The 12699-nt window shown below is 40.2% G+C and overlaps 1 protein-coding gene across 20 annotated transcripts in view; it reads left to right on the top strand.

The window, feature by feature from the left end:
* The window catches only part of NEK11 (NIMA related kinase 11), a 334192-nt gene that overhangs the window by 142261 nt on the left and 179232 nt on the right, over nucleotides 1–12699 (top strand). For 18 of the 20 annotated variants that reach the window (XM_058433709.1, XM_058433710.1, XM_058433722.1 and 15 more), the window contains 3 exons: nucleotides 4350–4443; nucleotides 7416–7523; nucleotides 9384–9498. In XM_058433709.1, coding sequence (XP_058289692.1) covers nucleotides 4350–4443; nucleotides 7416–7523; nucleotides 9384–9498 — 317 coding nt within the window. The remainder of the gene's footprint in view (nucleotides 1–4349; nucleotides 4444–7415; nucleotides 7524–9383; nucleotides 9499–12699) is intronic. The other 2 variants (XM_058433714.1, XM_058433713.1) reach the window with 1 other exon arrangement.

Here is a 12699-nt window from a genome sequence, read left to right as displayed (position 1 = left end):
GGCTCTCAGGGAATTTACAGAGAAAAGCAAAAACCAAAACAGGAAACCCCAATGCATGTGATTATGTATTTATGTGTTTATTCATTCACTCGTTCACTCCAAGATGACTATTGAGCCATAGATTGAATGTCAGGTGCTATTAATATCAGGCTTTCAGCTTGTGTGAAAGGAAAGATGAACTATTTGGGAGGTTATTAGTGATGAAAATAGAGTCAGTTTCCAAACAAAATCTCATCATTGTTGACAGCTTCTGCACATACCCCAGCAGGAGACATCACCGTTTCACCCGGATTCCCTAGGTGCTTGCTGCGTACCTTCTACCAGGAGACCTCACTTATTTATAGGAAGGAGACTTTATTGGCAGGGAATTGTTAGCTTTTGGAAGAAGTAGACTGGAAACAGCTCTGTTCTGTCAAGTGAAGTATTTAGAAAAGTCTATGCTCAGGGCAGTGTTGCTGGTGGGAGATATCACTAGTAATTAGAGTATTTACGTGAAAAAGTGAAATTTCAGGTGTTAGCCGGGATGTAGAGAAAAGGGAACCCTTGTGCAGTAGTGGTGAGAATGTAAATCAGTACAGCCATTATGGAAAAATAGCATGGAGATTCCTCTAGAAATTAAAAATAGAACTACCATATGATCTGGCAATCCTACATTTGGACTTACATCCACAGAAAATGAAATCAGTATATAGAAAAGATACTTATACTCCAATGTTCATTGCAGAGTTATTCACAGTAGCCGAGATATGGAATCAACCTACGTATCCATCAACAGATAAGGGGATAAATAAAATGTGGTATAAATACACACAATGGAGTACTATTTAGCCTTAAAAAAGAAGGGAATCCCATCATTTGCAACAACATGGATGAACCTGGAGGACATTATGTTAAGAGAAATAAGCCAGGCGTAGAAAGACAAATACTGCATGATATCACTTATATATGGAATCTTAAAAAGTTGAATTCACAAAAGGGGAGAGTAGAATGGTGGTTACTAGGGGCAGGGGGGCATGAATGGGAAAATGTTGGTCAAAAGGTAAAAAGTTTCAGACAGGAGAAATAAGTTCTGGAGATCTATTGTACAGCATGGTGACTGTAATTAATAACAATGTTTCGTATTTTTGAAAATTGCTAACAGACTAGAGCTTGATTTAATTATCCCACAATGTACACATATATGAAAACATCACATAGTATATATAAATCTAAACATTTCTTGTCAATTAAATTTTAATAAAGCTGAAAAAATACATGTATAAAAATGGAATTTCAAAGAGCCTTAGAGCCTCAATTTCTGAAAGACTGATTTATGTGTTGGTAGGTTATCAGATTTCCAAATTTTTCTTATTTTTTCTTCCTCTGCCAATGTTTTGGTAGTTTAGGAGCCCCAATCAAGAACTAGAGAGACAGAAAGAACCTGAACACAAATCTACTCATTTTGTTCCCTTGTTAACTTATCTGAAAAATGATTTAGATGTGTCCTTGTACTTAGAATGAATATCATGATAAGCCAAGTAAGAATCTACGAGTCTATTTTCCCTTAACATTTGCTTTCTTTAATAAATGGGTGTAAGGAAGGGATCCAGTTTCTGCTTTCTACACATGGCTAGCCAGTTTTCCCAGCACCATTTATTAAATAGGGAATCCTTTCCCCATTGCTTGTTTTTGTCAGGTTTGTCAAAGATCAGATAGTTGTAGATATGCGGCATTATTTCTGAGGGCTCTGTTCTGTTCCATTGATCTATGTCTCTGTTGTGGTACCAGTACCATGCTGTTTTGGTTACTGTAGCCTTGTAGTATAGTTTGAAGTCAGGTAGCGTGATGCCTCCAGCTTTGTCCTTTTGGCTTAGGATTGACTTGGCGATGCGGGCTCTTTTTTGGTTCCATATGAACTTTAAAGTAGTTTTTTCCAATTCTGTGAAGAAAGTCATTGGTAGCTTGATGGGGATGGCATTGAATCTATAAATTACCTTGGGCAGTATGGCCATTTTCACGATATTGATTCTTCCTATCCATGAGCATGGAATGTTCTTCCATTTGTTTGTATCCTCTTTGATTTCATTGAGCAGTGGTTTGTAGTTCTCCTTGAAGAGGTCCTTCACATCCCTTGTAAGTTGGATTCCTAGGTATTTTATTCTCTTTGAAGCAATTGTGAATGGGAGTTCACTCATGATTTGGCTCTCTGTTTGTCTGTGATTGGTGTACAAGAATGCTTGTGATTTTTGTACATTGATTTTGTATCCTGAGACTTTGCTGAAGTTACTGGCCATCAGAGAAATGCAAATCAAAACCACAGTGAGATACCATCTCACACCAGTTAGAATGGCCATCATTAAAAAGTCAGGAAACAACAGGTGCTGGAGAGGATGTGGGGAAATAGGAACACTTTTACACTGTTGGTGGGACTGTAAACTAGTTCAACCATTGTGGAAGTCAGTGTGGCAATTCCTCAGGGATCTAGAACTAGAAATACCATTTGACCCAGCCATCCCATTACTGGGTATATACCCAAAGGACTGTAAATCATGCTGCTATAAAGACACATGCACACATATGCTTATTGCGGCACTTTTCACAATAGCAAAGAGTTGGAACCAACCCAAATGTCCAACAACGATAGACTGGATTAAGAAAATGTGGCACATATACACCATGGAATACTATGCAGCCATAAAAAATGATGATTTCATGTCCTTTTTAGGGACATGGATGAAACTGGAAAACATCATTCTCAGTAAACTATCGCAAGGACAAAAAACCAAACACCGCATGTTCTCACTCATAGGTGGGAACTGAACAATGAGAACTCATGGACACAGGAAGGGGAACATCACACTCCGGGGACTGTTGTGGGGTGGGGGGAGGGGGGAGGGACAGCGTTAGGAGATATACCTAATACTAAATGACAAGTTAATGGGTGCAGCAAAACAACATGGCACATGGATACATATGTAACAAACCTGCACATTGTGCACATGTACCCTAAAACCTAAAGTATAATAATAAAAAAAAAAGAATCTGTGAGTCTATTTTCCCTTAACATTTGCTTTCTTTAATAAATGGGTAGAAAAAGATTTCCATGAAAGTACATTGTGAGCAGTGGTGTGCTGGTAAATATTTAACAACCAGCTCTCGGTTTGAAGGGGTCTGCTGATTTGTTTGCTGATTTCTGTGATATAAATACTTCCACTCTGACCAATATCAAGCTACCAATATGATACCATTTAATATTCAGTTGGGAAGATATTTACACAATCTGCTCTTGAGCCAATACAAGTTGGATTCTGCAAACCACTATGACATTGAGTGTGAGTTTTACTGGGAAAATATATTCACATAAATTGCTTGAGCCATTGCATGAGCTCACAGCCCCAAATCTATTCATAATACCTCAGAGATGGTGATATTTCTAAGGTGCCATGATTCGTGTCATTGGCTGAGGGTAAAAGGAAAATTAAATCTCTGATAGGAACAGATTAAAAAGGCAAATTTAATAACATATACAGATTACAACATATTTACATTAAAACTGTTTTTTAATACAAAGAAGTCACATATATTTCACATGATACACTAATATATTTTTCTTATTTGAAGGTAATGGTTTTAAATAAAGTTTGGCCTTGACTTTGTGAATAAATTGTATTGGAATTGTTTCTAATTGTTGATTGTAGAATCAAGGGGGATCATGTGTTTTAGCTAGAAAATGACTCTATTGTCAGAAGAATCATAATGTACCCATTTTAGAGACAAGAGAGTTTGACTAGAAGGGTGTTCAGTGATGAAAACCTGAGTATAAATTAGCCCACAAGTAATCATAAGAACTCAAATCTTTCTTCCAGTTTAGTAGCAGGTCTCTTAAACTCACTCTCCTGTAATACAGAAAACAAAGTAAATGTGTCTAGAAAAATTCCCCGGCACAATGACTCCCATGTATTTCCTCATAAATCCTTTGATATGTAGCTCTAGTTTTACTTTTTATGGGTTTGTTCAACCTGAAAGCAGTTTTTGTGTTATTAGTATGTGTTATGCACTGTGCTAGGCATTGGGAACACATAGCCCTGTCATCGCACTTGGAGAACGCACAGAGAGGAGCACTGCCTTCTCCTGCTGCTGCATTTTGGGATTTGTAAGGGTGAATAAGGAACCAGAGTATCCTGTGTGTGCTTTAAAAGAGAATCAGCTGGGTGCTGCACCACATTCACCTTGATGAGGAAGAGATCTGATGGCCTGGCTTTCTAATCCCCCAGTCAGTCTGTTGAAATAAGGATCACACTCATCTGTATAATATAGACATGGTTTTAGCAATTCACAGTTATTTTTCTACATTCACTTTAAATTTACAGAAAGATTGTGGAAGAAAAATATGAAGAAAATAACAAACGAATGCAAGAATTGAGATCTCGGAACTTTCAGCAGCTGAGTGTTGATGTACTCCATGTAAGTACTCTCTTATTTTAAATTTTACATAAAAATTTTTCTTGCTTTAGATGCATGGTGATGATTGGGTAGGAAAAGGGACCAGGGAGAAAACAAGAACATCCAGATTAACTTCACCCAATTCCAGGAAGGATTCTAGAATGTAAGTCAAGAGTTGGTGACAACGATTCAAAGCGGCTGTAGCGAGAGGTGGATCAATTGATCTATTTAACAAAAATCAAGCTCCTACTCTGTACAAGACAACTGAATTGGCACTGAATGCATAACTGATGGGTTAAAATGATTAGCTGACAGAACAAATGCGTGTATATCTAATTTTTAATTCCACTCATGCTATTGTTGCTTTACCTTTTTAGTATTGTTCTTTGTCTGGTTTTTATTCTTTTCCTTTTTATTTTGTTTCTTACCCATTTTGTTTACATTGTGCTAATAACTTCATTCAAATTTTAACTGCCATGGATGTTCAATAATGAATAGAGTTGCAGATTCACATGAAGTGACCCCAAATTCATGTCCTCGGCATTCCAAATCTGTAAATAGCAAACGCCATTTTCTCTAATGGTTGCCAATATCTCCACAGGCCTCGGATAGGCTCTGATTAATAAGGTGGTCTTTACAACATCAAATTTGGGCAATAGACGTCAATACCAACCTCATAGCTCTTCAGGTAAAAGCAACTTGGGATGAAGCCATTTTTATAGAGAACTTCTACTGTCTCAAATTCTGATTTTTATTAATGGAGATCCCTGCATGTGAGAGATTCTCTCCTTTAGCAGGAAGCACCAAGCTCCCTGAGGCCTTGGGGACAATCCCCCAAGCCCTGGGGATGCTAACTGTTGTAGCCTAGTTATCAGAGGGCTCCAAACCCTGGGGCATGCAGGAGACCTCACCCTCAGCCAGACAGGGCCCCTCTTTAAGGGGGACATCTGCCAGTAATGCATCTTTCTCAATTATTTAGGGGTTCTGTGTGCTTTGGAGTTCTAAAAATCCCAAGTTGGGACCAATAAGAGGCCTAGCTTCCTCTAACCTCAGGAGTCTTCCTCTGTTTGATGGACCAGTTTGCAGACAATGTGGGGATGACGGTGATATGTGCTCAATTCCATCCCCCCTTTCCCACCCATCTGCCACTCCATTTAAGTGAAGCCCCGCTGTGGGATCTGTTGCAGGCTACAGAGAATTGGGAGATGGGTTCTTTCCTGCTCAGGGAACTTGGTGAGTGAAGAACCTGCTAGCTGAAAGGCCATGGGGTCAACAATAGGGCTGGATCCCTAGTTGGAGAAGGGTCTTGATGCCACCACTATGGAAGGACTCAAACCCCCTCTGAAAACTGGGTGCCTTTCTTCAGCTTCCCACACACTTCTAGGCCCTGCAAATGAGAGCCTGTTAAGGTGGGTCGTCTTCTGTGGTTCAGTCTGCTTCGTCCCCCTGCAGTGCTGTGAACTGTACATTCCCACAAATCCTGACAAGGAGGCTGACAGAATTATAAGAATTCTGAGTTTGTTGATGTGTAAATTACTTGTTTATTCAGCTATAGAAATGGGGACATACTTTTCTAGTATGCTCAGAGATGTTGTATTTCTTGTAAGTCCTCTGCTAATTCCTGTGCTGCTGGTCTGATTCCTATGTACGCTCTGATTAATAATGAATAGAAAACGGGCCTCCTGAAAGCAGCACTTCACCTCAGATGAGGGAAGACTTGAAAAACCACTGCTCAACAGACCTTGTCATAATCTCTTCAGGGTCTTGTCTCCCTCTTATAAAGCAGGGATCACTGATTCTAAGGGATTTTCCCCCTAAGATTGAAAATTGAGAAGTACAGGCATGGTATTATTTTGTTCTATAAAATCTAAATGACTTCAATCTTGTAGTTACCATATGGCAAAAAAGAAATGTAGTTTCAAGTATGAGCTTAAATATTAGTGTCTGATAATTTACTTACCTTTTTTGCTTTTCTTCTTTGACCCTTCAAGATCACCATGTTTGTGTTCTTTTTTATTGGATGGAATTATTATTGGTGTTATAACTACACTGTATGAGGTCTTGTTTTCCTCTTATAAATCAAGGTCCTTTGGGGGCCCTGAAGTAACTGAAGATAAGCCTGAGACCATACGACAGGCAGAATCCCAAGAAATGTTCTTATGCATATATTACTCCACAGAACATGGGAGCTAGACACAAAGTTCTGATCTTGGCCCAACTCAGATGAAGAAAGAGAGGATTTCACAAGGATCCTATGAACTCCCAACTCATCACATCCCCAGTGACTTCCCATTTTCATCCCCTTCCCATCAGCAAGGAGCAAAGGGAGCAGGAGGGGAAGCGACTGATGCTGAGGCTGCTCTGGACAAAGACTGTGCTTCATTCTTTGATCTTCTGAGATTAGTGCCACCACTGTCTTTGGCCCTGAGCTTTCCAGAAGCATGTTTCCTATGTTTATATATTGATGGGGGCAGAAATGCTCCAGGCAGATAGATGGCTGTTGAATCTGTTCTGCTTGAACACTGTGTCCTCTTGCCAGCTGGTTCAGGCCCACAGACTGGATGGCTCAGCATCCCCAGGCATCCTGCCCTCTTTTGTGCAGTCACATCAGTCATTTCCCTCTGGCACATTGTCAGCATCCCATCTCTCTTTCAAATGTTTTCAGGAAAACCTTCTCAGCCCACTTGGGTCCACAATCAATGGACCCTCCTCCAAATTCTTATGGCTTATAGTATTCTCAAACTTGAAATGCACCTTGATTTCCTATGAATCTTGTTAAGATGCAGATTCTGATTCAATTAGTCCAGGGTGCAGCCTGAGATGTTGCATTTCTCATAAGCCCTCTGCTAATTCCTATGCTGCTGGTCTGTTTCCTATGTACACTCTGATTAATAATGAATAGAAAATGGGCCTCCTGAAAGCAGCACTTCACCTCCAGATGAAGAAAGACTTGGAAAACCACTGCTGAACAGACCTTGTCATAATCTCTTTAGGAAAAAACACATTTAAAAGGAATGGAAGAAAAGGAGGAGCAAACTGAGGGAAGACTTTCTTGTTCACCCCAGGACAAGGATGAAGAGAGGTGGCAAGGCAGGGAAGAGGCAAGTTTAATCATATTCACAAGCACAAAAGTGAGGCAGGTTTAATGATATCCAGAGAACAAAGGGGAAAGAAAATGGGAAGCTGAACACTTTACAGAAGAGCCTGAAGGGTTTTAAATGTAGCAGGAAGAAGCTTCATTGAGCTGAAAAAGATGAAATAAATATAGGAAAGAAATTAGATTAATCAGATGCAAGAGGCTAAAGAAAAATGTGATAAAGAAGGAGAAGAGAAAGAGGAAAATACACCCATCTTTGAGTGCTTTCCTTCCCCTTGCCCATATACATGTTTATGATTTAATTTCTTACTAATCTCATTGGGGCTCTGTTCTCTATTCCTTCTTCCATCTCTCTTGCCTGGCGGAAGCAAGCTACTTTATAATTCAAAAGCACTTACAGGAGAGAATCAGAGTTATGGGAGAGAATGGGCTCTATGTCGCCTCTTAAACATGTTATAAAAATTATTTGAGGCATGTAGGAGAGTGGCTTGCTTTGTTTTTCAGACCCTAGCTTACAAGGCCTTTTATTTTGGCAGGCATTTTCTGCTTGGCTGAATTTGGGCTTTGAAAGCTTGAAGCACCATCAAATGTGGAATCGTGTTAGGCACTGTTTTCTCTAAAGAATGACAGCTTAAAACAGTTGGATACCATAATACATAAGACAGGCTAGGTCTGTCTTTGATCCTGTGGCATATACAGTTGTGCTGGAGCTAAAGTTAGGTCTCTGTGAAAAGTACATAGCAGATCAGGTCTCCATACATGGAGTGGTAATGGGGACCAAAGATCAGACCATGTCCTTCTCTTTCTAAGAGAAACAATTGTGACAATTCTATCTTTCTCTTCAAAGAGAAACTCAGCAAATCAAAGTTAATTGAGAGTCCAAATACATACTTATTTTCAAATAATTTCTGAAGTGCACGTAAAGACATATTTCATGTACTTTCTTTTCTTTATCCGTAAAGTTCTCTGTGTGCTCTCAGTGATCCTTTGAAATCTGGAATCAATTTCGCCTCCTGAAACAATTATTATACAGTACAGAAAACTGACTTCTTAAAAACACTTTATGATGATATTCTCACAAATACCGCACTGCAGTGTGGCATGGCTTCATTTTACTTGTTAAGATTAGTTTGAACTTTCTTTTAAATTTTCTCTTATTAAAAAGACACTCTTGGAGTAGTTTCCCATGAAAACCATTTATCAAGAAAAATAGATCAACTCAGCACCAGCTCCAGGTTCAAACACAAATACACACACACACACACACACACACACACACACACACACCCCTAAGGGAAAAAGGCAAAATGATTTATTGAAATACCTACTGATTTTGGCTAAAGCTTTTTTTTTTTTTGAAGTGTGAATTCTTTCATCATGTGGTCTCTTGGATCTTTTAGGAAATTGGAATTTGTAGAATCACAGAGCTTTAAAGCTAGAGGGGAACTTGTAAGTCATTCAAGCTAACACCTTTAATTTTGAGATGCAGAAACTGAGCAGGGCTGGAGTAGGGTGTGGTAAGTGGAACACCCTAGATGCCAAATTGAAGGAGGCCCCCCTCAGCTGTCAATGGAGTGAGTACCTTCAATTGGTACCTACCTTGGTCATCCCACTTGGCTTACCTAGTCATGATCCTGAAACTGAGCCCATGAAGGTTAAATGCTTTATGCAAGGTCACCTGTCTCATTGATTCAGGGCTGTTTCTCTTATCCCAACTTACCTCCTGAAGTTTGAAAATGTTTAAGCGAGAGGATTAGGTAGGCTTGTTTCCAAGTAGTCTTCTAAATAAGAAAATTTTTTTCATTTGTGGTAGTGCTGTTTCCTTCTATCAGCGTCTCATGAATTGTTAATTACCTTCCACAAGGAATTTGATGAGCCGACTTTAGAGAACCTGCCTGAGTCTCAGCCTATTCCTTCCATGGACCTCTGCGAACTTGAATCAATTGTAGAGGATGCCACATCTGACCTTGGATATCATGGTATGTGTTTGCATTGGTTTTCAGAAGGATGCTCACAGCTGCTGCACAGGTTGCTGTGGCTAACTTTGCCGTGGGCCTGTCTGGCCTCTGAGAGAAGCTCTGGGTGGATGCACCTACCTGTTATCAGTTTACCAGGGCTGGGCTATGACCAGGATGAAAAGTAGAGAAGCCAAGGATTTTTCTGTCCTCTCTATCTTCTTTGCAATAGTGAGGATGAGTTGGAAACTTACACCTGGTGAGAGACCTCTTCTGGGTGGGTTAAACAATGTTGTTAACCTGACTTTGGAATTGCGCAAACTCCGAATGCTCTGGAGCACTGTGTTTTTCTCTGTTCTGTAAATGGTTCTCCCAACTGTCATAAATTTAAATTGAAGAAATGAAGCCAGGCTTTGGAAAATCAGCTATGCAGATGTGCATTACCAGAAAACAAAAGTGCTCAGAGCAGGAATACAAAGGCAGGCCTGTAGGATGGCTGACTTTGCTAGAGGACTTCCTGATGCCTTTGCTACTTCAGCCCACACAGCAGACGAGTACACTTCCAGCAAACCTCTATTTTCACTTAGAATAAGACTTTAATTAGTGGTCCAAATGGAGCAGATACATGCAAATGGAGTAGGTACATCGTAAGCTAATGGTTAAATGCATGAATTTTGGAGTAAAAAAGTTGGCCCTATCAGAGAAGGCCCTGACAACATAATCTCTCTAGGTCTCAGTTTTCTTATCTATGAAATAAGAATAATAATGCCTTCTTTCAGGGTTGCTGTGAAGAGCAAATGAGACGTGGCATGTGGAGTGGTCTTAGTTCAGTGCCCAGCACAGAGTAAGTGCTAAAGAAGAGGAAACAGTTATGACACTTTGAGCAGAGGAGGGTTATCAATATAGGTGTCTTCTCAGTCTTGTTCATCAGTCTCCCCAGTGCCTAGAGCAAAGTTCCAGGAACATGTTAAGCACTCAATAAATATTTTTTGAGTGAATTAATGAGTGGATGAATACATGAATGAATGTTAGTCTGGACCTCTGAGAAGCAGATGCTAAGACGGGACTACAATTGCAACACTACTTTTAGAGAAAATGCTTATATAAAAGAAAATAGGGAAGAGCTAGAAAAAACTAGGGGAACCGTTAGACCACTGATTAAAGTCTTATTCCAAGTGAAAAGGGAGGTTTGGTGGAGGTGAACTAGATTCTTCTGCAGTCAGAGGTAGCAAAGTCATCAGGAAGTCCTCTAGCAAAGTCAGCCATCCTGCAGGCCTGAATTTGTATTCCTACTGTGCTCCAGTAGTAGCCCGTCAGGAGGCATCATAGCCTCTGAGAGAATGCAGAGATGGATTTCACAGCACAGCAGCTGGGATCCTTGGCCAGTTGCACTCTGTGTTGTTGGAGGTCTGCAAGTGCATCCTTATGGCTGCACAATTGATATAATAACTCTCTTTGGCAGCAGTTTAGCTCTCTTTTCAAATTGAAAATTAAGGTAGTGAACCTTGGATGATCTTGTCTTCTCATCCCAGATTTGCACTTGAAGTCTTCTTACTAGAGCTGTTAAACCCTGTGCTGCCTCCTTCAGCTGTATGGAGACAAGCACCTGAAGCTCTTTAGATTGGCATTAGCCAGCTTTTAAAATGGTGCTATGGAAGCCATCTTGTAACAGACATTCTTGACAAATATGTATTTCAGATGGACTTCTATCTTAGACCTTTTATGGTATTTAATATATTATTTGTTAATTTTTCCAAAAGTGAAATTCGGAAGTATAGAAATATCCCATGGACTTCTCTTTCTAAAAATAGAAATGTCAGAGACATTAGAACCAGAGCGACTCCATCTTGAATAAGGGTTGAGTAAAATAAGGCTGAGAACTACTGGGCTGCATTCCCAGGAGGTTAAGGCATTCTTTGTCACAGGGTGAGACAGGAGGCCAGCACAAGATACAGGTCACAAAGACCTTGCTGATAAAACAGGTTGTAGTAAAGAAGCCAGCCAAAGCCCACCAAACCCAAGATGGCAATGAAAGTGACCTCTGGTCATCCTCATTGCTCATTATATGTAAATTGTAATGCATTAGCATGCTAAAAGACACTCCCACCAGCACCGTGACAGTTTACACATGCCATGATGACATGGGAAGTTACCTTATATGGTCTAAAAGGAGGAATCCTCAGTTCCGGGAGTTTCCCACCCCTTTCCTGGAAAACTCATGAATAATCCACCTGTTGTTTAGCACATAATCAAGAAACAACTATAAGTCTATTCAGTCGAGCAGCTCATGCCACTGCTCTGCCCATGGAGTAATCATTCTTTTGTTTCTTAACTTTCTTAATAAACTTGCCTTCACTTTTTTCTATGAACTTGCCCTTAATTCTTTCTTGTGCGAGGTCCAAGAACCCTCTCTTGGGGTCTGGATCGGACCCTTTTCCAGTGACAGAAAGCTGAGAAAGTTAGGCAGTATGTAGCTCCCAATACCTGTGGCTTGTGCTCTGCTGGAGGACAGAGCCATACTATTTATGCATAGGAAGCCCCAGGACAGGATAGTGAATGGGTGGTCTAGGACCAAAAAGTCTGAGCTTACTCCTGGTTTCAAATAGGAAAAGTACTTAATACTGCATTTCATAGATGAGAAGCCAAAGACATTAAGTGATTTGCTTAAGGACCACAGAGTTCCTGCTTTCTATCTAGTATACCACCCTTTCCATTTCCCCCAAAGTGTGTGTTTTCGGTGGTGGTGGGTAGAAGCAATCGACTTGTAAGAAACAGAAAAACATGTCAAAGGAATTGGACTTTCGAAAGGCAGAGTCTCTGTCATGTGTCTCTTTGCTAATTTTTGTGAACTGTAGTAGCCAAATTACTCCCAAGCTAGTCTTGACCACAGGTTCCGGCTACTATGGGAAACCCAAGCTATGTCCTTCTTACCTCTCATGTTGTCTTTTGTCATGGAGGTTTCAGTATGGTAGACAGTGTGTTGATTTACCAGCCAAACTGGAAATCATCAAATCTACTTCTTTGAACACTTTGTTCAGGTTGTAATGTAAACACTATTTAGGCCTCTATGATAAACTATCAGATTAGAAAAAATACGACAGTTAGGAGCCAAGATGGCCGAATAGGAACAGCTCCGGTCTCCAGCTCCCAGCCCGAGCGACACAGAAGACTGGTGATTTCTGCATTTCTGCTTGAGGTACCGGTTTCATCTCACTAGGGAGTGCC

Source organism: Hylobates moloch, unplaced genomic scaffold (genome assembly GCF_009828535.3).
Source record: "Hylobates moloch isolate HMO894 unplaced genomic scaffold, HMol_V3 SCAFFOLD_22, whole genome shotgun sequence".
Lineage (NCBI taxonomy): Eukaryota > Metazoa > Chordata > Mammalia > Primates > Hylobatidae > Hylobates > Hylobates moloch.
Note: the sequence above shows the minus strand (reverse complement) of the source record. Positions and strands in the feature narration are given on the sequence as shown.